The following is a 26,974-nucleotide window of genomic DNA, read 5'->3' as shown; positions in this document are numbered from 1 at the left end:
AACATGATACCAACACGAAAAAGCATTACATACTATTTTAGTAGGTCCTTTTTAAATTTTTTAAATAGGTAGGTCCTACCTATGAAATTTTTTATTAGGATACTGAAACATTTACAATTATTACGTACCTTTCGCTTTTAAAAACTATTTAAAAAGTCACTACCATATTATAAACTTGCATGTTTCTCTGCCATCACAACAATAAAAACTAATATGAATATACACAACATTAATTTGTTTATCCAAAATCTCCATATTGAACAATTATTGACAGATGCTTTTAACACTCAATCAGGGCCCGGATTACGTACACTCGATACGCATCGTATCCGCCATGTGTTCCCATAGCGCCTTACGGGAAAACATGGCGGATACGATTCGTATCGAGTGTTCGTAATCCCTATGCAGATCTCGTATAACGTTTAAATTCTTGTTCTCATGATCATTTTTCAGTGCGTCACAGTTTTTCGATTTCTCTCTAATGCATTAAGTTAGATGAGACGGAAAAAGCAGTAGCTCCGTGATTATACACAAAAATAATGCAGCATTACAATGGTTATATACATAAGATGTCTATTCCTAACCTACGTTTGATTCGTTGATATTTAAAATGCGCGTTTTTTCTAGCCAATCAAATACACGTATTACGAACATTTGACGAAAACTTCGTCCATTTTGGCCATTTTTTAGAAGTGTCAAAGAGTCAAGTGACGGTTATTATTCAGGTCAGTATTTTCTGTACCTGTCATTTTGAAATTTCGAATTGGACTTCCCTTGTGCTGCACAACGTTTTTGTGCATTATTTTGTGTTCTGGTTTAGAATTTAGTTCGTTAAAAGTTAGTTTTGTATTTTGGTTTAGAATTTAGTTCGTTAGAATAAATATATTCTAATACTCCAGGTCATTATGCAAGAAAAAGATCCATAGTAAGGAGACGTAACTCATGGCTGAAGAACCTTAGGAACTGGTTTGGATGTAATAACAATGAATTATTTAGTGCCGCGGTTTCAGAAATAAAGATCGCTCTGATGATTGCCAACTTTTGAAGCGGAGACAGCACCTAGAGAAGAAGATAAAAACACAGTTTATGGATAGTTTTGTGTCATTTTTTAATGTTTCCATATTTATAAATTTAATTAACAATATTGTTTACTTTTTAATTTTATTCCCCTTTATAAAAAATACCTACATGTTAACATATTGTGTAAAAATCAAATCTACTAAATTACTAATTAGTTTAATTCCACAAGCTTTCCACCTATGGCTAAGTACGATTCTTGTATCTGTCAGATTCGTCAATAATTACATGAAATAAGTCTCGACACACCCAATACAGTATATGACGTCATAATTAATGACGCACTGAAAAATGATCATGAGAACAAGAATACCATACTGTCTGTGTGCGCATGCTGTTATGAAACTAAATGGTTGAAAAACGTAAAATGCGAATACTTGTTTTTGTATGTTTTTTTTGCAATTATTGCTATTTTGCAACAAGGGTGACCATTTTTTAAATTCTTAACCAATTCTATGTTTTAGGAAATTTAACTATACAACTTTTATGTTAGTTAAACTTTTCTCAGAAATGAATAGTTTTAAAGTTATAATCAAAAAACCAATAAAAAATCGAATTTTTCCTTCATATTTTGACATTTTGATTATTTAAACAATGTTCCGGATCATTTTGAGTGGGAGGATAACTCAAATATTATTATTTAAGCTATTTTCAAGCAATTTCTAAAAAAAAATTAAGTCACCTCTCAACGTCCATCTCAAAACAGATGCGCCCTGGACTAATAACACCTCACACTTTAATAATCCAGTATCAAAAATGCTTAAAAGTTTAAGCCAAAATATTTATCCGATATGATCGGTACTAGAAATTCTCAATAGGGCTTTTCATTCACAGTCATTTGTTTCGAGCTTCTGTCATATGTTGTATAATCTGTGTATAAAATTAATATACAATTATTAATATAAAATTAATATACACAGATTATACGACATATGACAGAAACTCGAAACAAATGACAATCGATGAAAAGCCCTATTGATTGAATAATATTCTATGATATTTTTAGTTTTTCCCCAGTGGGAGGCATGTCGTCGATATGATTTGGATTTGTCAGAGAGACTATTTAAAAAACTTAAAAACAAACTGGATGACTGCAGCGCATTATGAAGGGTGAAAAATACACTCACCGGCAGAGAAAACGGGCACCCCAAAAAAGGGTAATTTTAATGTCTTGTATTTCCTAAACTTGATGTCCGATTTAAGTAATTTTTTTAATATGTTATAGCCTTATTCTTTATCAATATCGCTGTAATAATATTGTTGCTAGACAGGTACATTGTCATTGTATACAGGGTGTACGAATCAAACTGTGCTTTTTTCTCAAATTTTGGAACACCCTGTGGAATGTTCTAGCTTTTATAAAACACTGAAATTATAATCAAACTATAGTCTCAGGTTTTCTTAACATTCTGTTTTTTGATTCATTCGCTTATGTTGGATAATAAAAAAGTTAAGCACTTTAACAACTACCCCTGTTTTTCGTTAATACAGGGTGTTTTTAAATAAGTACGGCAAACTTTAAGGGGTAATTCTGCATGATAAAATAATGATAGTTTGCTTTATAAACGTATGCCCGCAAATGCTTCGTTTCCGAGATAGGGTGTGTTGAAATTGTTCTTACAAACTGACGATTTATTTATTTCTCTAAAACGGCTTGTGATATGCAAATGAAATTTGGTAGATTTTAAGAGGTAGGTATTGCGCATTTTTTGGCATACAATTAAGAATTTTATATTCACCATTGGCGTGCATACGGGTATAAATATTTTAGATATATCCAGTATGCACGCCAATGGTGAATATAAAATTCTCAATTGTATGCCAAAAAATGCACAATAACTAGCTCTTAAAATCTACCAGATTTCATTTGCATATCACAAACCGTTTTAGAGCAATAAATACATCGTCAGTTTGTAAGAACAATTTCAACACCCCCTATCTCAGAAACGAAGTATTTGCGGCTATAAGTTTATAAAGCAAACTGTCATTATTTTATCATGCAGAATTACCCCTTAAAGCTTGCCGTAATTATTGAAAAACACCCTGTATTGACGAAAAACCGGGGTAGTTGTTAAAGTGCCTAACTTTTTTATTATCCAACATAAGCAAATGAATAAAAAAGCAGAATGTTAAGAAAATGTGTGGCTATAGTTGGGTTTTAATTTTAGTATTTTATAAAAGCTAGAACATTCAACAGGGTGTTCCAAAGTTTGAGAAAAAAACACAGTTTGATTCGTACACCCTGTATACAATGACAATGTACCTATCTAGCAACAATATTATTACAGCGATATTGATAAAGAATCAGGCTATAACATATTAAAAAAATTACTTAAATAGGACATCAGGTTTAGGAAATACAAGACATTAAAATTGACCCATTTTTTGGGGTGCCCGTTTTCTCTGCCGGTGAGTGTAGATTAATTTTAACAATAATGTTTTATAGAACGTTTAAGGCTGTATCTATTTAAATTAAACAATACAAAGACATTTCTATATAATTTTATCGCTATATTATTTACTAAGTATGGATCTAATGGTTATTTATACCCTTTCGAACTTTTCAAAACTTTGAGAAATTACAATATTCTTTTAATTGGAATTCAGAAGTTGTTTTCAAACGGGAGAATCTTTGAATTCAAAAAAAATTTAATTACTCACTTCTTTGATTTCTACATCTCCGGCATTCGTATCGGCATTCTCTTTCCCCGAGATTTTGGCATTTTCCCCTCCATTTCCTTGCCTGACATCCTGATCTTTATCAATATCCATTTCTAAACCGCTCGGTCTGGCGCTTAACGCCCCCTTATCCAGGAATTTCTCGTTGATGATCGTTTTATCGTAATGGGGCCGTTTTCCTTGGTTTTCTTGATTTTCGAAGTTTCCAAGAATGTGGAGGTTTTTCGATTCTGGAAAGATAGGAGCAATATTAATTAACGTAAAGATTAAAATATACACTAATAATCAAAATTAACGCACCACCTTAAAAAATGGGACATTTTTGATGTCTCGTGTTTGCTGTTGTCTGATTTTAGTGATTTTTTTAATATGGTATAGCTTTATTCTTCAGAAATATCGATGTAATAATATTCTTGCTAAACAGATAATTGTCAATGTACACCGGGTGTAACAATGCTATCGTATTTTTTCCTCAAAGTTTGGAACACCCTGTGGAATATTCTAGCGTATATAAAATATTAAAATTAAAACTCGACTGTAGCCTTAGGCTTTATTAACATTTTGCTTTTTGACTCATTCGCTAATGTTGGATAATAAAAAAGTTAGGTACTTTAACAACTAGCAACGTTCTTCACCAATACAGGGTGTTTCTAAATAAGTGCGACAAGCTTTAAAGGGTAATTCTGTATGAAAAAATAATGACCGTTTGCTTTATAAACATAAGTCCGCAAATGCTTCGATTCCGAGATACGGGATGTTGAATTTTTTCTTACAAACTGACGATAAATTTATTGCTCTAAAACCGGTTGAGATATGCAAATGAAATTTAGTAGTTTCTAAGTGGTAGTTATTGCGCATTTTCTGACATAAATGAAGAATTTTAAATTCACCATTGGCGTGCAAACGGTCCTATTAGCCGTACGCACGCCAATGGTAATATAAAATTCCTAATTGTACGCCAAAAAATGCGCAATAACTACCTCTTAAAACCTACCAAATTTTATTTGCATATCTCAACCGGTTTTAGAGCAATATATAAATCGTTAGTTTGTACGAAATAATTCAACATCGTGTATCTCGGAAACGAAGCATTTGCGGACATATATGTTTATAAAGCAAACGGTCATTATTTTTCATGCAGAATTACCCTTTAAAGTTTGTCGCACTTATTTAGAAACACCCTGTATTGATGAAGGACGTTGTTAGTTGATAAAATACCTAACTTTTTTATTATCCAACATAAGCGAATGAATCAAAAAGCAAAATCTTAAAAAAGCCTTAGGCTACAGTTGAGTTTTAGTTTCAATATATTATATACCCTAGAATATTCCACAGGATGTTCCAAACTTTGAGGAAAAACACACTATCATTATTACACCTTGTGGTATTATAATATCACCCTGTACAAAATATGTTTAAAACTCATTCAAAGTCATTAATCCATGTAGTATCTGTTCTTGTATCAATAACCGCAAGTAACATTGAATTGTCATGTTTTGTTATTATTTAAATGTGTATATAAACATTAACTCGGTGGAGAAAGATTATTGTACTCAGTTAGTAATTATTGTTGTAGTAGGTCGTTACTGTTAAATGTAAACATATTGTTATGGTTAGTCGTTGATGGAGGTGATTGTAAATATAATGTATTTGAACCAAACAATAGAGTTTTAATTAATTGGGACCAGAAGGCATAACATCACACTATTTATTACATGGCGCTCCTGTAAATTAATTGGGAGAATCTTCTGACAATGGGCGACAAAAATTGGAAACACCGACGGCGGAAAATGGACCAGACCAGGACAGGAAGAATGCAGAGAACCCAGTGAAAAAAGACACAAGTGATAAAATGTAAGTAAGAATGTCTATCTTTATTAAAAATGCTTCCCTCGTTTTTATATTATTATTGAACATTAAATATTTATCTTTTCTGATTTTTGAATAATTTATGAAGTATCGATTTTTTTTAAGAATATCTATAAATTTTGAAATATGAAGTGATTTTTGAATTGAATATTTTTATAGAAGTTTATTATATATGCTATTATTGAATTTTTATTGAATTTTTATTGAATTTTTGTTGAATTTTTATTGAATTTTGAATTTTTATTGAATTTATTTGAAAAATCTCTATCCGATTTCGATTTTTAGTACGGTTATTTTTGAATATTTTATGGAATATCGAATTTTTCCAAAAATTTCTATCGAATTTTGAGATATAAACTTATTTTGAATATTTTTATCTAACTTTTGCATATGCTATTTTTGAATTTTTATTGAATTTTTGTCGAATATGTATACTATTCTTGAATTTTTATTAGCCAGTTATCTTATTACATATTGATATTTATTGAGTATATTTAGTACATTTTCATCGATTTTGTGTTAAATTTTGTATGATATGAAGCTGAATTAATAATTTTTGTGTGATAAATGATATATAAATGATATAAATGATTTTTTAATAATGATTAATGATGACATACGTTGATATAAGAGCTTAAGATAAACTTTGCTGTAAACAAGAAATATACTTTTAACGAACCGACCTGATGAGTCGAGATAAGGAATCTGGAGAACCATACAGATAAGAAGAAGAACTAACAATATTATAAGCTAAATATTATGAGGAAATTTGAGACAATAAGAAACTCACTGCTCTTGTCAAATTAGGAAGGTACTAAGTGATTTATAGAAGCTTGAACGCTTATTAGAGACCCACTCTGTGTTTTGAGAGTACCTATTTTATTCATGATTATTCGTGAATAAACAACGGCCTCAAAGCAAGGGATTGAGGTTGTGATATTTTTAGAAGAATTTGAACCGCATAAAATACCTATTTCGTGTTTTGAGTTAACTATACCACCTTAATGGTGCGTACAGATCAGGGCGAAAATTCGGCTTAATATTGGCGGAGAACTAAGACATCCGAGTGAAACCTCTTTTATTAAGGTAAAACGAAGGTATCGGAGCTAGTATATGAAGTGATGATTATGATGTTATATGAAATGATACATGAGATAAATGATATATGATTTTTATATGAAATATGTATAGGAAGATGAATTATGTACACTGTAGAAGTGTTATTATGTGGAGAAAATGAAGAAATATAGTTGTAGTACCAGACAAGAAGAAGAAGAGAAAAAAAAGAAAGTCCTAAGAAGAGAAGAAGAATATCTGAGTGTATATCCCTCTTTCCCTTTCACAGAGTGTTTATGATTACCTAATACTATTTTCAAAAATTAAATTTCCTAACTATCCTAACTAACTGTAACATGGTACATTTCAGATCAATCGATTTTTCCCTAAACATGTATATTCTTTTTCCTATTTTACACAAAAGTTCATATATTCCCTATACTAAAACTGGTATTTTATAACCTATTACTAGTTCACGTACTTTCACGTCGTGTCTTTTCGTCCTTTTTTTTCCGTTCACTAATTCACTTCATCAAAACAGTGTCCACAGTGAATGAAATTGATCCTAACTTTTAAATAGTCTTTTAGTGCCTATCAGCCGTAACTAATCTAATTGTAATAAAATCTCGACTTTAATACTTCCTAAGCTAAGCTAAATATTACCTAAACTTCTATTAAATGATATATAAAAAAAAAGAATTTAACGTTACTTTACTATTTCATCTTATTATTTCAGTCTTATTTTGATTTATTTATATACGCCTTACTAACTTTAAAATATTGTACCTATAATAGAAATGTAATCTCTCTAAAACTTTTAATATGTGTCTCTAAAAAAACTTCTAACAACTCTCTTGTACCTATAATAAAGATTTAATCTCTCTAAGAACTTCACTTTTTGTGTCCCTTTGTTTACTATCTACTAACACTATTGTAAGATATTGTCTATCCTTAATTCAAACACTTCCATTTTCCGCGAAAATTTAACCTGAATTTATTATATACAAAAAATAAGTTATTTATAATTTACGTTACTTTAGAGAAAAAAAAATTTACAACTTTAATTCTTAGACATAATTATTCAATGATTAGCTACTTATTTGATATTATTCTTAATTCTGCTTGTTTATTTTGACATTTCTGAAAATTTTATGTTTCTTCTTTCATTTTTCCCACATATTTTATTAAAAATTCTCTTTTTTTTCTCTTCTTCTTCTTGTCTGGTACTACAACTATATTTCTTCATTTTCTCCACATAATAACACTTCTACAGTGTACATAATTCATCTTCCTATACATATTTCATATAACAATCATATATCATTTATCTCATGTATCATTTCATATAACATCATAATCATCACTTCATATACTAGCTCCGATACCTTCGTTTTACCTTAATAAAAGAGGTTTCACTCGGATGTCTTAGTTCGGTATACAATGACACTTAGCTGTTTAGCAAGAACATTATTACATCGATATTTTTAAAGAATAAAGCTAAAACATATTAAAAAAATCACTAACATCGGACAACAGGTTTAGAAAATACGAGACATCAAAAATGTCCCATTTTTAAGGTGGTGCGTTAATTGTGATGCTTAGTGTACTTGTTAATTTTATCCAGGATATACCATTTTACAGAGATTTATTAAATATTGCACTTATTAATGTTAGGTCTGGATCCCGCGTACCAAAAAAAGTTTATGAACGGCCTGAGCCACAATTTCAAGAAGGCAAAATGGATGTTGATAAGCAAAAAGCAACATGGTCAACAGTTACGGATAAACAACATACTAGTTGACCATGTAGAATATTATGTATACCTTGGCACCAACGTAAATGAAAAGGGTACAGAAATTAGGGGGAGAATATAACAAGCTAGAATAGCACTTTACAATTTGAAAAAGCTCCTAATAAGCAAGGATTTGTCTCTTTCTCTAAAACTATGTCTAGTTAAATGCTGCATTTTCTGATCTTACTATGGTGTGGAGGCCTGGACGCTGACAGGGACGTTCACGAAAAAACTAGAAGCATTCGAAATGCAGGTGTACCGACGCATTCTTCGTATATCCTGGACCGAACATGTCACCACCACAGAGGTAATCTTCAGAATCGGAAAAGAGAAAGAAATCGTGAGCACAATCAAACAGAAAAAAACTTTAATATCCAGGCCACATATTGAGACACAATATTGTTATGCTCTACCTTTTCTATTTATTTAGATTAATTAGCAAATTCTTAATTTGATTGATTATCCAATTATTTTATTTATTGCCCATGTAAAGATATAACTAAATTCCAATTAAATTTTCCAATCAATTTTATGATCAGGGCTAATTTTGTATTTGATACAATACCTGTAATCTGTGGCTTCTAGTAGTTCTAGTTGATTACTTCTTCCAGGGTAGAAACAGGGAAATTGACAACACTCAAATTCATATAAATGTAATCTATTGTTTTTATTAAATGCCGTGTACATATGATTCAAAAATATTAAAATTTAACTTTGTTGCAAAAATATCTAACTTAATAAATTAAAACTCTTACTCTGATATCTCCTTGTTTTGACAAAATTATTTATTCAATTAATTTCTTATTTACTCATACTAAATTGAATGAATTTTACTTTTCTTCTTTTGAATTGATTTCTGAAATTTGAAATGACTAACTGTGTTACAAAAATATTGTTCAATAAACAAGTAAACAAATATGGTCTTGATATAAATAACTTTTCTCCATTCAGACAAATGATTTGACTAACCTTTTATTCTTTACTCCCCATAGGCGTAACCAGGGGGGGTTTTGGGGGTTGTAACCCCCCCATTGGGATGTACTTTGAGCTCTATACGCTTAACACCATAGCCCTCAGAGACCTTCCAGTAGTTGTAACCGCCCCTCTTTCAGGTAGTTGTAACCCCCCCTTAGGATCATCCTGGTTACGCCTATGTTACTCCCTCGTTTTCTGGATTGCGCTGTCCTTGATTCACTCAACACGTACCCTCTGGTTGTTGCGAAAAAATCCCCCTCGTCAAAACTGCTTCCAAGAAAAACACACAGGACTTGCTCGAATATCTAGTGCACAAACGGATAATAATCAACTACTCGTTCTAGACAAAACAAAAGAATCTCCCTCGGACCAGGAAATTAGCTCTTCAACCGGTCGACGAATTGGTTTCAACTTGATTCTGCTCGCAAAGGCTGATCACACCAACTCTACACTGATTCTACACTTTTAAAAACTCGGCTGCCTTCTCTCGATGTTCATTACACACTGCCTTTATTTTTCTCTCCAATCCATACTTTCACATCCATTATCCCTTCTCCCGATATTTTTCGTCCACTAAACAACAACCTCTCTCAAACCATTTATTTCTTAAGAAACCCAATATTCTTCTACATAACCTTTCCAATTTGTCAAATTTCAAGGAAAATCGTAATGAGTTATTTTCTACTTTCTACGTTTACAACTATAAATAATACAGTTTGTATACCATATTAAAATACCTTCCCGGAAGGATCTTAAAAACGTTATTGTCCCGTCAACGCTCTCTCCACTTTTTAATCACCGAAATGTCTTGTTAATGCCCCGTCCATTTCGTCGAATAATTATCAATAATCGTTTTAATTTTTCCGAAAAACTTGTTTAAAAGCAAAATTAAATTCTAAACAAATTTGGCCATATACAGGGTGATGAAAAACTATCATTTCATGTTCGTTGTTATAAATTTAATTTTTTTGAATTTCCTTAAAAAAAACAATTCCACAACAATATGAACCGTCTACTGCAAATAATTATCCAGGCGAAAATAGATATTAAACGGGGACCAGGCAGGAGAAGACTCTCGTGGCTCCAAAATATGCGGAAGTGGTTAGGGCTCACATCCGATGTGAAGTGCTCTAAACAAGATCAGAATTGCCATGTCAATAGCCAACGTTCGCAATATTCGCTTCGCTCATTCTGCAAACCTTCACATGCATGCCTTAAAATTGTACTTTTAACACTTATATTATAAATAACTATTAAATTGTATTAGTCCATTCTTTCACGGTTTCTGCTCTAAATTTTAAAGAACCGCTTGGATTGACATGAAATTTGGCGTATGCATAGCTTACATGTCAAAGAAAAAAAGTGATATTGTGCCGATGTGTGCTTTTGCCCTGGGGGTGACTTTCACCCCCTATGAGGGGTGATAAAATATAAGTCCAAAATAAGTCCGGAAATGGATAAACTGACTAATCGTAAGTAACTTTTGTTCTATAGAGCTTTTTCGCCAAGTCAACACTTTTCGAGTTATTTGCGAGTGAATATGTTCATTTTTCAACAAAATAACTACATTTTTAGACGGTTTTTCGCAAATAACTCAAAAAATAAGTAGTTTGTCGAAAAAAACGTTTCTTGCAAAAATATAGCCTGTAAAAAGTAAAAAAATGGTGGACACGTTAGGTCTCTGGACCTTGTAAAACCAGAGTTATAGCCAATGAAAAATAGATTCATATTCACCAGATTTCAAATAGAATAAATACTTCGAAGTGAAATATCCAAAAAATTAAGCACTTTTTAGGGAAAATCCATTTTAACTTTTTTAAAGTGTTTAAAAAAGCTTTATTTCTGTTATTATAAAAAGTTTCTAGCATTAAATTTAAGCAAGTTACGCTCAAAATAAAGTTGGTCCCTGTTTTTTGCAAAAAAAATCGGGAAGACCACCCCCTAATTAGGAACTCAAATGAAATTAATCGTTACCGCTCCACAAATTATTTTACTTATGATGCGTTTATATGATTTGTAAGTATCATCGATTCAAAGTGCTTATTTTGGAAAAAATTTGATTCTATTGTAAAATTTTTAAAAATTTTAATTTTGAAAAATATGCTTTTTTCTCGAAAAACAAAAAAAGTCAGCATTGCTTTTCTGAATATCATGTATTTCTTTGTTATTTTGTTAGACAAAAATTGATTAAGATTTGGTGTTTCTAAATTTGCATACATTCGTGATCAGTGACTCGTTCAACCCCTTTTAGCTACAGCCCTTTCAAAAATAAGGACTTTGAACGGATGAAACTTACAGATCATATAAACAATACATACACGAGTCAAGAAACTTGTGAAGTCGTAACGATTAAGTTCATTTGAGATACTAATTTGGGGGTGATTTTCCCGATTTTTTTACAAAAAAAAGGGACTAATTTTATTTTGAGCGTAACTTGTTTACTTTTGATGCTAGAAATTTTTTCTGTAAAACAGAAATTAAGCTTTTTTTAAACACTTTAAATAAGTTGTAATGAGTTTTCGCCGAAATTTGCTTCAATTTTGGTTATTTCACGTTAAAGTATTCCATTTGGAATTTGACGAATATGAACCTATTTTTAATTACTTACAAAATTACAAAATACTTACTATTTGAGTTATTTGCAAAAAACCGTCTAAAAGAGTGGTTATTTTGTTGAAAAAATGAACATACTCACTGGCAAATAACTCGAAAACTATTGACTTAGTGAAAAAACTCTATAGAACAAAAGTTACTTAAAATTGGTCAGTTTATCAATTTCCGGACTTACTTTGGACGAATACTTTTTCACCCCCAAGTGGGGGTGAAAGCCACCCCCGGGGCAAAAGCACATATCGGCACAATATCACTTTCTTTCTTTGACTTGTTAGCTATCTGTATGCTAAATTTCAAGTCAATACAAGCGGTTCTTTAAAATTTAGAGGTTTTGCAATATTTTACCCTTAAAGAACGTACTATAATATAATTATCTTGAACACATTTTTTACTTTATTTTTAACCTGTATTTTACTGAGTCTCTCATCTTGAAAGAGTTAACGTTCCAGTGTGACATTTAACAGAGTGGCAAATAATCAGCGATTTGATGGTACTAGACATTTACTTGTAACTAATGAAATTAAAAAAGAAGAAGATGTGCCGGAGAAGGGCGTTCATTTAATATACGTACAAAATGTTTGAAATGTGACGTTGGGCTATGTTTAGAATGTAATGAAAATATTCCACACCAAATAATTATTACTCATTAGGCTAGCGTTACCATATGGTAACGCTATTATTATCTTACTTACTTTAAGTAATTAGGGAATTAAAACTTGAGACTGTCATTTTCAGGTTGGGCGTAGATTTACGCTCCTGCTATGTCTAGGACTCGAATGTTGTTTTTTGATTGGAATGTGTCTGAAGATATTCAACCTCTCATCTTCACTGATGAGCCCAGAGAGGTTGAAGAGGGCGAAACACATTTCTAAGAACTGGTGTTTGGATCTTTGATTCTATTCAAAAAATTTTTCCCAGCCCGAAATGGTAGATGTGTGAATTATTCGTAAAGGGATTTTCCACATTCTCTATTTCATTTGTTTGATTTCATATGGTAACAGTCCAATTTTTGTTAATAATGTGTGTCGTATCAAATATGTTTTTAAGTTTCCGAGAATATATAGTCTTAATACATCGTTGAACAATCTCCTTTCGCTAAAATAAAAAAAAAACAAATTTCGCCGATAAAGGGTTAAAGTCGCCGGCTTACCATATAACGAATTTATTCCTTACATTTGTACCATACTGTACATCTGCAGGTAACTGCATGCATTTTAAAATTATTATTATTTAAACCAAATTTTCTTAACCAAAATGAATTTACAATGCAAATCAGAACAACTCCGTTGACGAGACAAAATTCTTTGGTGCCAGTCAAGTGAAAGTTTACGTTGATGTCAGACGTTGCAGCTCTTAATTAATTGGCAAACCAAATTGTGTGACGAAGTTAATACGCAGACCGAGCAGAGACTCGTCGCAGCGAGCTCTTCTATGTGTTCTTGGCAGAATGACATCTATTTATGTGTCTCTAAATTAGATCCATATTATAGAGAATTTAAATGACATGAATGTTAATGTCGGTTAACAAGTTAAATTGTAATTACAAACATAAACGAAATTCAGCCAAATGACGAACGCGATTATTGAAAATTACTTCATAACTATTTATTAATCACTGGGCGATCCATAAAATAGAAAATGAGTACATGGATGTCCTCTTAATAACCCAGTCTATATTGACATTTGAAATAACAAAAATTGCCGGAGAGCCAAATTTTGGTGGAGAGCTAGGGTATACCATAACAAATAAAGTTTTAAAAGTCCCCATCAATCCCATGTGTGCAACAAAAGTTATTCGGGGTCAAAGGTCAAAATTTGAGATTTTTTGGATTTTTTTTTGAAAACGGTAAGTTTTATCAAAAAAGAACCTTAAACCAAAGTTATAGATCTTAAAATTCTCTACAAAAATAGTTCTTACTATTTTTTTCCTAAGAGTAGCCATTCCTGAGATATCGCGATTCTAAGAGTCACATTATACATGATAAGCACACGTTTTCACACCACCTGTGAAGTAGTGTACTCGGCGCGTTTTATTTACCTTTGTTTACCCTGTAGGCCTACTTCACTAACTGTTTTGACAATTTTATGATAATTTAAGGAAATAATACCGGTCAAGTTCTAGATATTACCTTACTATTGATATTGATTATTGATATTGCTATTGATTATTAGGTTAACTATTGTTTTGATTTCTTTAGATATTTTAATCAGATTCATATTCTTGAAAGTCTACTTCAACAGTCAAGTATTCTTCGATTTCATCTTCTTCCTCTTCCTCTTGCTGGATGTTCAGAAATTGTTCAAATGTGACTGAGTCATTGGTCTCTTCACTAAACATCACAGGAGTCTTTCCCTGTTGTACTAAACTGGACATTTGATCAAAACTGACCTTGGCAGTTAGTACACGCTAGAGAACACAGCAACCCGACTTTTTTACATCCACATTTGGCACTACAACCTTTTTTGCAATTGCAAAAAATAGTGTTAAGGAGTTTTTCTGGAGCAGGTGGGAGTAAGGTTTTAATCGGTTCTAGAGTATCATCTATTAATTTCCAACCCCAGTCTTCTGGATTCAGTTCATTACCTAGCCATGTTTGAACTTAATAATATACTCGACACAAATGTTGAAAAGCAGATGCTGATGTTGGATTAAGACATGATAGTTGTACTTGCTTCTTGTTTCGCGTATTTTTTACAAAAGTTAAGTAGATATCGGTATTTATCAAGACAACTAAATTTTTTGGAGCTCCACAAACCGCAAGAAGAAAGCGAATTCCTTCCGTAATTATTGTTTGCGGTGTGGAACCAAGTTATGTAAAACCTTTACAGCAGTCAGTCAAAACTTTTTTTTTTCGAATAATTTAAGTACTGACGTTTTGTCGGTTCTGTACATTGCTGACGTAGTGTCGCAGCCGGTTATCGCATGTAAAAATAAAACGTACTTTTGGCATTTGGGATAAGCCGATAAACTTTTCGAAGAATATATCTCTGTTCGCTGTTGAGGCCTTCCAGGTTTCAGAAAATAAATAACTTTATCTACTGGAGTCCTTGCAGTAAGCAGTACTAACAAATCAACAACTTCACCAACTACAATTGTTGTGTTTGTTGCATTAAATTTTTCAATTGTTGTCTCAATTATAAGGACATCTGCATCATTTTTAGCTTGTTTCACTTCACTGTTAATTTGTCAGTTAACATGGAAATGAAACGAGATTTATTATTAAAGTTAGCGAAAAATTGTTGTTGATTCGCTGGAACTGTTATGTTTTCATCAAAGATAATCTCGGAACCCGATGATGTTTTTGTAGTTCGACGACGTTGTTCTGCTTGTTCACTTGAACTGAACGTTTAGCACTAAAAGAAACAGATAATATGAACAAGACCTACGGACAACACTGTAGCCATTGTTTACAATAAACAATCTGCTCTTTTTTAAACAATGGTATAGCCAAATGTTTTTCAAGGACACGTGGATAGAGGAAATTCAGTTTGGGACTGATTATCTTTTGAAGAAATATTTTCAGAATAGTGTAATATATTATATTAGAGACACAAACAGGCATTTATACTTGTCTTAAGTGCCACATTATGCATATACGTGGCGTATAATATGTGCATAATAATGTATAAAAAAACTTTTAAAATCGCGATATCTCAGGAATGGTAATTCTTAGGGAAAAAATTGTAAAAACTATTTTTTAGAGAATGTTAAGATCTACAACTTTGGTTTAATATTTTTTTTTTGAGAAAACTTACCGTTTTCGAGAAAAATCCAAAAAATCTCAAATTTTGACCTTTGACCCCGAATAACTTTTGTTGCACTCATGGGATCGATGGAAATTTTTAAAACTTTATTTGTTATGGTAAACTCTAGTTCTCCACCAAAATTTGGCTCTCCGGCAATTTTTGTTATTTGCCAACTATTTTGATGTCTAAGTTGACCGGATTATAAAGCTCTTTAATGAAATTTATCAGTCAGGTGACATACCCAATAAATACTGGGTATTTATTGGGTAAACTGAGTTAACAATACCTCAACATATATTTGTCTCCCTAAAAAGAAAAATGCTAGAGAATGCACCGACCACCGTACCATGCCTGATGTCTCACACACTTAAAATGTGGTTAAAGATAATTCATAAACGCATTTACCAAACACTCGATATGGATATTGAAGAAACCCAATTTGGATTCCGTAGGGGCGCAGGTACCCGTGAAGCTCTCTTTGCATTCAACGTACTAATCCAGAGATGCTTGGATGTGAACCAGGATATGTACGTCTGTTTAATAGATTACAACAAGGCTTTCGATAAAGTCCGCCACAAACAGCTAATGGACGTCCTCAAAGCAAAAAAATTACAATACAATGACCTTCAGATTATAACAAATCTATATTATAAACAACAGGAACACATACGCATCAACGAACACACATCAGAAGAGTTCGAAATTAAAAGAGGAGTGCGACAGGGATGTATATTGGCACCACTACTATTCAATGCATACTCTGAAGGAATTATGAAAAGAGCTCTTGGGGGAGAAACAGCAGGAATAGAGGTAAATGGAACGCCAATTATCAACATTAGATATGCGGACGATACTATCACACTAGCGTCAATCTCCAAAACCTCCAAAAGCTAACGAACAAGATAGATGAATATGGAGGAGAATATGGATTATCAATAAACATCAAGAAAACTAAATTTATGAGGATATCAAAAATCCAAAATAATGATGAAAGCCTGACAATTAAAGGTAAAACTTTAGAACAAGTTGAAAACTACAATTATCTTGGCACAATAATTAATCACACAAACGATTACTCCAAAGAAATCAAAGTTCGAATAGATAAATCAAGAACAAGCCCAACACCGAAAGGTACGAATGGGCTTAATTGATTAAATAAAAAATAAATAAATAAAATCAAGAACAAATTTCAATTAAATGAGAAAGGTACTTTGTGCAAGAGAACTGAAATTATACTTGAGAGTTAGGCTGGCAATGTGTTATATTTTCTCGACTCTGCTTTACGGGATAAAAGCATGGACACTTATCGAGTTCAGAGCCGGATTTAAGGCAGTGGGGGCCCCTGGGCAGAATTGGTGTGGGGCCCTACCTCCTACCATTAAAAAAAATTGTTGTTGTAACTATGATATGTAGCTAACTACAGGGTTTTCTCGTTTAGAAATAAAAAAGATTGATCTACTTTTACAAATATATTTTTAAATAATAAAAAAATACAAGAACTGTAATTTGTTTTTTGTTACAGTAAAAAAACATTAAAAATAAACATAGTAAAATATATGGTTAAGCCCGGGTACTTTTCGAGATTTTTTCATTGAGAATTCTTTAATTATGTCGGACATGTCTGGCTGTCTGGTTGATTTAGGACATCGTGTTCAATGCCCATTATAGAGAAATGATTCAAACGCTCTTGGTCCATCATAGGCCGATTTGAGAATAACCTCCCTCCACTGCATTTGTTAGCATCAGAACTAAACAAACGACGTGTCACCACAATATTTGGAAACGTATCATTCACATTCTTTTCTTTTAGCAGTCGGTACATTTGAAGTTCTTTACTTATATTTTATGAGCTGATTTCCTCTTTAACTGAATTTAAAAAATTCTACAAATTATATCAATTCAAAATATGTATAGGTTTTCATTTAAATCATTGCTATCAATGTCGGTAAGCTTCAGTTTCATTGGAAGTTAAATTTTCCAAATAATGTAAAAATCCATAATTGGAATGAGTGCACTCACATTCAGAAAGCCTCTGACTTAAAGAAGAAATGAAGTGAACTACAACAGCGATTAAATTTTGAATTAGAAATTTCTCTGATGTTGCCATTTCACTGCCATATCAGTCTACGAAATATTCTTTAAAAGAATATAAATTCTTTAAGTGATCCAAGTGCCGTCAATCCTGAATTAAGATCAATATTTTGATCTTGGAGAATACGACTTCTGCTGTTTGTCCTCTTTAAGATTTCATTCTAAAATATTGCAAATATTCTTGTTTCCAGTAAACACATTCGATTATACAAACCATTTGCATCGTTCTTCTTCTTAACGTGCCCTATCAAGTCCCCTTGACGTTGGCGATTAACATGGCGAAACTGTCTCTGTCTCGAGCTATTCTAAATAGGTGTTCTGCTTTCTTTATTCCTGTCCACTCCCGGATATTCTTCAACCAAGAGGCCTGCTTTCTACCAATTCCTCTGCGTCCTTCGATTTTACCCATCATAATAAGTTGAAGAATATTATACCGCATCGTTACGAGTTTCAAATTGTTACTCATCGTCTTAGGAAATGTTGGATAATGCTTCTTTGATCTGATTGTTACTTTTATCTAGTTTTCTTTCGGCGCCACTTCTATATAACAATCTAGTAGTAGGTATTTACTCTTTTAGGAACAATAATATTTCTGCCACGGTCGGCGTTGCTCTCGCTTAAAGACGCTTTTATACATTGGATTAACAAGTTTTATCTATCTGTAGAGAAAAAAATACATATAGTTCATATAGTCCATCCAGGAAATCAAAGAATGCTACGGCAGCTGGACAACACTCAGCTGCAGCTTTTGCAACTAAATTTAGAGAGTGGGCAGCACACGAAATCCACAACGGCAATATATGTTATCTAATTCCAGCCTAAACACCATTGTATTTTCCACTCATAACTGACGGGTTGTCCTTGGACCGTCCCATGCAGATTTTCAAATTGCGAGAATCTTCTTGCGAGAATGTCATTAGAAAATTAAATATATCTTCTGCTTTATAATGACCGTGACATGGCAAAGATACATTTTCAACAGGAGAGAAACCTTCCATGTAACGAAATATCACAGTTAATTGATTGACAAAAATTATTCTATGTGAATAATGTGCTGATTTTTTTTAAGTTTGGGACTTTGTGGCGGCCCCCGGCATGTGGGGGCCCCGAGCAGCTGCTCAGCCTGCCCCCTTAAATCCGGCCCTGATCGTGTTGACTACTAATAAGTTGGAAGCATTTGAACTGTGGGTGTATAGAAGAATCCTGAAGATATCATGGACCGAGCATGTAACAAACAATGAAGTCATGAGAAGCGTCAATAACAGAATGGAAATATTGGAAACCATCAAGACACGAAAGTTGCAATACCTGGGGCATGTTATGCATAATGTGAGATACAACATACTTCAATTAATTATACAAGGGAAAATCCAGGACAAAAGAAGTGTAGGAAGGGGAAGGATACCATGGTTGCGTAACTCGAGGGAATGGTACGGATGCACACCAACCGAACTATTCAGAGCAGCAACATCTAAGATCAGAAGAGCCATAATGATTGCCAATCTCCGTCGCGGAGAAGGCACGTAAAGAAGAAGAAAATCCATAAAAATTGACCATTTGCACGGCAAAAGTTCGGAAAATTGTCAAAAATCTAGAAACAACTTAATTTTAATTATTATTATTTTCTAAATTAAACATATTTGTTACATATTTACATAATACCTTATTCCCTCAAAAAATAAATAAATATAAAACATACTAATTATCCATAAAATATAAAAATTAATTTTGCTAAACATTGTGTAATAATAAGTCATATATCCGCTATTTAGTCCTGTCGCCAGGGGGGGTACAACGGCCTCCTTAATTCAGATGGACTTACCCAAGTTTTTTTATATATTTTGACCCGCAGAATACGAATTATTTGGGTAACAGTTGATCCGGATGTCGATAAGATTGTTATAGACAAAGAACTTGAGGAATTACATAACAGCGATTTCTCGCAAAACAAAACATCTTTTTGAATTTTTTGGGTCATTTTAAGCAAAAAATATTCCTACAAGTTTTTTCGTAGAATGCATAGTTTTCGAGATAACCGCGGTTGAACTTTCAAAAAATCGAAAAATTGTAATTTTTGAACCCGAATAACTTTTGATTAAAAAATAGAGTAGCAATTCTGCTTACCGCATTTGAAAGTTTAAGTCAAATTATATCGGTTTTGATTATTTGCATTGCTAAAAATTTATTACTTTATTGTTAAACAAAGCTATAAACACCTAGTATGTGAGTGATGTTTTCTATGATTTCTCATTTAAAATCGAACGAGTAGGTAGAGTAGCTACAAGTGCGAGCGAGGCATTTTCTACGCATGTATTAGGCACGGGAAACACTATGTGTTTATAGATTAGTTTAACAATAAAAAAATTAATTTTTAGCAATGAAAATAATCAAAACCGATATAACTTGACTTAAACTTTCAAATGCGGTTAGCAGAATTGCTACTTTATTTTTTAATCAAAAGTTATTCGGGTTCAAAAATTGCAATTTTTCGATTTTTTGAAAGTTCAACCGCGGTTATATCGAAAACTATGCATTCTACGAAAAAACTTGTAGGAATATTTTTTGCTTAAAATGACCCAAAAAATACAAAAAGATGTTTTGTTTTGCGAGAAATCGCTGTTATGTAATTCCTCAAGTTCTTTGTCTATAACAATCTTATCGACATCCGGATCAACTGTTACCCAAAAAATTCGTATTCTACGGGTCAAAATATATAAAAAAAACTTGGGTAAGTCCATCTGAATTAAGGAGGCCGTTGTACCCCCCCTGGTGACAGGACTAATTGGCATCAATTATTGCTTGACATCTACGTGGAATATTATCTACGAAATTATTCTATGAGATTCTTGAGTTGCTCACCACTCACCATAACCGTGGTAAGAGTTCTAGAAGTTGCTGGAGGGTCTGCGGAGAGGGTACGTGATCTGTAGGCCTTATTTGTAGCATATCACAAGCATGTTCAATGGGATTGAGGTCTGGAGAGTGCAGGGGTATTGCCAAGTGAGGAATTTTATGTAAGTCTCTACGTTCTTCGACACTTGTAGATTTATGCTGTCGAGCGTTATCTTTGAAAAAAAATGTCCCTAATGGCTGCATTCAAAATGAACAATATATGTTTAATAACTTCCCTCTGTACATCTCACCATTAATAGTGTCCTGGAAAAGGTACAAATCTGTTCTTCAACCGAAACAGACTTCAGCCCAAACCATAACACAACTACCTCCAAACGGATGAAACATCTTAATTTGATACCTTGATATACTTGATCTGGACTCATCTGTGAACAATATTGAATACCATTCATATCTCCAATTAAAATGTACTCTAATCCAATCTTATCTTTGACGCCGATATTATACCTAATGTCAGTGGTATACATTTTACAGGACGCCTAGACATCAAGATATTTTTTAAACGTCTTCGAATAGTTCGAGTGGAAACAAGGATATCAGTGTCATCATAAAAGCTCTGGCAGTGTTCGTGTAGTAAAAAAGGCTCCCTTCGCACAGTTAATGTGACATATCGGTCATCTCGATCCGTGGTATATAATTCTAGGCCGACCTGTCCTTTGTCGTTCAGCAACATTTTGGTTGTTCCGAAATATAGACGCTGGTTTGGAAATTACAGTTTGCGAAATATTAAAAATGTTCATGATCATGTTTTCTACAAATTTGTGTTTGAAGTAAAAAAAAAGAATGTGTGTGTGTACTTTATACGCACGTAGGAAGTTATACTTCTATTATAGGATTTCAACGAAATTAATATACTTTAAACTGTTTATTTATATTTTATGTATTTAAATATTAAACTAATTTTAATACTTACTACTATCTAAATATTTTTATTAAAACAATACAAAAAAAAAAAAAAATAAATGAACAAAACACACAAACACATTGAAAAATGCCACATATGATTTCTGAACAATAATTGTTCACTAAAATTTCAACTAAATACGGATTTTCTGAAAAAAAATTATATAATAAATATAGGTACTTACAATCATAAAATGTATAAAAAAATAAAAATATAAAAATTTGTCTAGGCAGTATAAAAATACTGCCGTGCTAGGCCCAAAGGCGGTAACTAACATTTGAAAAAATGGTGGCAAAATCGATTTCAAAATTGAATGCTACAATTTTGGCCCGTTAGGGATTTATGGACTAGCTAATAGATTTAATGCATGGATATATGCCCCAGTTCATTAAGGGAACCATTGATTATATTTTAAAACAAAGTTTTATATAAAAAGAGGTAGATACCGCTAAAACGTTTTATCAAAACATACTATAATACTAAGCCTATTAGCGGTATGTGGTTTACAGTTGTAATTGATATGAAATAAAAAGCTTTTCTGTGTATTAAAGTTTATTAAATTGAAAGAATTAAAGTACTATTAAATGTTATTATTTTGTTGAGCCACGATATGACAACAACAAATTGACAATATTTAGTTGTCGTTATATTTGTTTTCTTTCAAGAGTCAATAAATACATATTGGTTCATTAATAATAATGTTCCATTTGTGATTCAATATAGACAATTAAATAGACAACCGAACAACATACCTTGTGTCTGGTACATACCGAAAAGCCTATTTAGTATTACAATGGTATTACCTCATAATTAACATTTTTTATAAAATCTTTTATAGTGCGTCTAATAATTTGGGCGAAACTGTACTTATACTAGGAAAAAACAGAATCCCTTCAGATTGTTATCTGCTGACGTTAAGCGTTTTAACCCGGGAGTAGTCGCGCTCACTTCTGTAACGTCGATAGTCGCGTGTGAGATTCTATCTCAAAATACGAATTTAAAACAAATTTTTATTTTGTACTATTTTTATCTACTTTTTGTATTGAAAATATATATTTCTAACAATCTTACTAAAAAAACCTGTGTTAACGGCCACCTGCCAACATCGGCCACTTGTCCTAACGGCCAGTTTAAAAATTTCCTAAACCAATTATATGTAGACTATAAAAACTGGCAATACCGTCCACCTTTCTATATCGGCCAATAGTTCTTTCATTTTTAGTGGCCGTTACTGACAAATTTTACTGTACAGTAAAACCTGTGTTAACGGCCACCTTCCAACATCGGCCACCTGTCCTAACGGTCAGTTTAAAAATTTCCCAAATCAATATGTATACTACAAAAACTGGCAATAGGAAAAAACTGGCAACTGGAAAAAATTCCTACGCATTACTACATTCTTCCTCGAGGCACTTACGAAATTTTTTCAAAATTGCAAAATTTTTCATCAAGTTATCGCGAAAAAGGATAAAAATTGAGGTTCTATCTCACCGCGCGACTACTCGCGGGTAAAGAATTCTTGAACTGTGAATGTGATTGTAAACCATACTTTTCACTTTCTATTTTCAGCTATTATATTCTTAGCGACAAAGGTTCGCTATTTATTTACGACATGTTATTATAGAGCTTTAACATTTTTATAATAGCCGACACCTGCCCTAATATTATTATGCATTGTTATATTATTGGGTATTTCACAATATCATATTGGGTGTTAAAATACCATTACTTAATGTAATTAGGGCAAATTTTAACATTTTATTAGTTGTATTGTACAAACTAGTTATATGTTATGATTAAAATATGATCACATTGTCTTTTACCTATTTATAATAGCATTGTATAACTAGACTACTAGATATTGTCTAGTTAAACAATGATAATAGCTTGTATTTAAACAAAAAAAAAATGAAATCAATGGGACTGCTAATCCCATGTACGACCAACAAAGGGTTAATTACAGAAAACTTTAAGTATGAAACAAACCTTGCGCCTGTACAGGCTGAACATAATTTTTTTTCACCTCTTGTAATTACTTTACAATAAATTGTCCTCTTTCTATAATATTGTCTCCAGTCGTTTCACCTCGTGTTTCACAACTCTTACTCGACTCTACTTGATTTTCTAAAAAAGAACAAAATATTTTAAGTCTCTTTTTCTAAAAATGCTTGTGGACAGCGTGTGGATATATTATTAAGTTTTTAAAACCTAATTAAAAAAAAAGGAATATTTTTAAATGTGAAAATCTCTTACTGCCTAATTCAAGATATAAATCATCCACTTGGAGCAGAGTCATATTGTTTAGGACAACATAATTGGTTAATCCTTGAAACACTATAAACAAAAATGAAAATACATTTCAATAGATATAATAATCTCGAAAAGTTCTCATCATCCTCGCTAATTATTTTTTTTTACTAACACAACTGTTTTAACTAACACAATAATTTAACCTTGTAAAGTTAGGCCGAATTAGGGGTAAGTGCAATATGCTAAGGTATATGGACGGCAACTGTAGCAGATACCGTCAAAACGCCATAGTATTTAACATTTACCGCCAAACGGCTTAGTATTTTAACTGAAAAGTGTAGATACCGCTAACAAAATTGCAATTTTATTTAAAATATAATGCTTTTACAACTCCAAAGACTTTATAAATATATACTAAATACCCTATTCTACCTAAAAATACAAAAATCTCATTTTCGATAAAAAATCAGTTACCGCCTTTGGGCTTAGCACGGCAGTATATTAGGGCGGTTAGATTTAAAATCCAAGCATCTTAGATTTTATCCACTTCGACACACCCGTTATTTGGGAAGATAGACGAACTGAACGTTTTAGATCTTTGACAGTTCTGAATTTAATGAAATTAATTTGATTTTTGTGGAATTAAAATATTAAAATACAACAAAACATACAGTAAGAAAACAATATATTAGATGAATATTGGTAGAAATTTTGTTGGTAACCAAATTATGTAAATCAAAGCATTGCCTACTAGGTATGTACATTATAAATTTTTCAAATACCTATGTAATTTTTTATTACAATACTGAAACATTTACAATTACGTACCTGTTGCTTTTAAAAACTATTTAAAAGGTCACTACAATTATAAACTTGCTTTTCTCTCTGTCCTCACAAAAATAAAAACTAATATACACTACATTTGTTTACCCATAACCTCCATATTGAACAATTATTGACAGGTCAATGTAATTACCCAATCAGAGCACATTAACGTTTCAGCTGCGCCCAGGACCAAGACATTTGATGAATTCGCGCACATATACATTTAGTCCCAAACGCGTCTAAAGAAGTATACATTCAAAAAGTTACGTTTATTTTTATGTTTTAAATTACTTGTGTAAAACTGACTTAGTGTAGAAAAGAAAGAAGGCTTATTACAAGGTCTGCTCTAGTTACTATGTATTTATTTCGCTGGCGCTAATGTACTTTTTTCATATAAGGTAAGTTGACCAAATAAGGCCCACTTAATGTTTGTTAGTTGTTTGTTGATAAATAAAATCACGATATAAATCTGAAAACCACAGAGAAGTTAAATCACATATTTAAATTTAATATGAGATTGTTAAATTTTGTCAAATGTTTTATGAGTTGTTACTTTTTAGTCTTTAAATAATTGTTGCTTCTGGGCCTAATTAGGAACACCATGTTCTTAATAAGGCCCACTTCATGTTCTTAATAAGGCCCACTTTTTAAATGTGACAATTATGCCTGGTTGCACCAACAGATCTTCAGCTCCAGTTTAGCCCAGTTCAGCTTATGTCGCATTGACGTTCCACATCTTAAGCTTAAGGTCTATTGGTGCAACTATACATTAATCAAATTAAACAAAGGTGACATGTAGGACATCTATTTTGTAAAAAATAATAGGTACTTAAAATAATTACTGCAAACAGTCTGGACATATGAAAACTAAGTCTTTATCATCTGCTGAAAGTCCTACACACTCTTCATGAATATATCGTTTGCAGCTGTCACAAAGTCTCATATCCTTAACGACATCCTCATTGCAGACGAAACAATACCAACTATCTTTTCGTTCTTCTTTGTTTTTTGAGGTTTCAAGTGAGCAAAAGTGAGCAGTGTTTATTTTTCTCTTCTCCTTTTTTGACTATTTTTCCGTTTGCCAAGTTTTTTCCTTTTCTTGATTGATTTTTAGGGTCATTTAAATCAGCTTCATCAAACAATGATTTTGTGACTTCCTGTGCTCGATAGTTCAGGGATTTCTTTCTAGCACGTTTGCGTTTTCCAGTTTCCAATTCTGGTGTTATTAACACTGCGTTGAAACTTACTGACATTTCGTTTTCTTCTTCTGAGATGTCATGTACTGAAAATTAATTGTCAGAACCGTCAGAACTCTCAGAGCTCTCTTGCGTATTTTTCTCCTTTAGAGCTTTTATTTTCTTTTTTCTGTCTGGAGTGGAGCTGCCAATAGGATTATTCATTGCGGAAGTCGAAGCTGACGGAATAGCAGAATTTTCTGAGTCTAATTTATTTTTTGTTATTTCTGATGGGCAAAGAGCTATGTCAGGAATGACACTCGGATCATACGGGTATATTCCCGTAGCACGAAAACCTGAAATAACATTTGATGCTGCAGTTGCTTTTGACCATACCTTTGAGAAAATTGTTCCAAACGAAAATTTATTGATCGTTCGATCTGGTTTATTTGTCCAGTAGGTGATAACTTCGTCGTCCCAGTAAGATTCGAAGGCTTTAAATACCGCCTTGTCCATAGGTTGCAGTTCATGTGTGCAATTACTTGGCAGGTGAAAAAGCGTAATTTCATGCGACTCGGCTTCATCAACAATACCTGCATCCAAATGGGACGATGCTCCATCAAAAATAAGCAGTACTCTCCCTATTGATTGTACTTAGCAAAATGTTGTACCCACTTAATGAAAACTGGCGTAGTCATACTTCCTTTCTCGGTCATTTCAATAACTCTTCCAGCAGGAAGATTGTCATACCATTCATTCTTCTTTCTTTTTCCTTTGAACAAGATCATAGGTGGAATTATTTGTCCTATAGCATTTCCACAACCGACGATTGACACATTTTCAGCGTGCTCTTGCGAAATCAAATGAACTCGTTTGACACCTTTACGAGCATATACCTGTTGTGATTTATGAAGGTTTAGGCGGCAACCTTTCTCATCAATATTAAAAATGCGTTGAGGGCTTTGCAGGATATCAAGCTTCAACATAACTTCGCGTAGCTTTTCAAAA

The 26,974-nt window shown here is 32.5% G+C and overlaps 1 protein-coding gene across 3 annotated transcripts in view; it reads right to left on the bottom strand.

Annotated features, from left to right (window-relative positions):
* LOC114326149 (beta-arrestin-1-like) overlaps positions 1-26,974 on the bottom strand; it is a 1,212,937-nt gene that overhangs the window by 172,357 nt on the left and 1,013,606 nt on the right. For all 3 annotated transcript variants that reach the window (XM_050651410.1, XM_050651412.1, XM_050651411.1), the window contains exon 9: positions 3,739-3,986. In XM_050651410.1, coding sequence (XP_050507367.1) covers positions 3,739-3,986 — 248 coding nt within the window. The remainder of the gene's footprint in view (positions 1-3,738; positions 3,987-26,974) is intronic.

Source organism: Diabrotica virgifera, chromosome 5 (genome assembly GCF_917563875.1).
Source record: "Diabrotica virgifera virgifera chromosome 5, PGI_DIABVI_V3a".
Classification (NCBI taxonomy): Eukaryota; Metazoa; Arthropoda; class Insecta; order Coleoptera; family Chrysomelidae; genus Diabrotica; species Diabrotica virgifera.
This window is presented reverse-complemented; position numbering and strand designations above follow the sequence as displayed.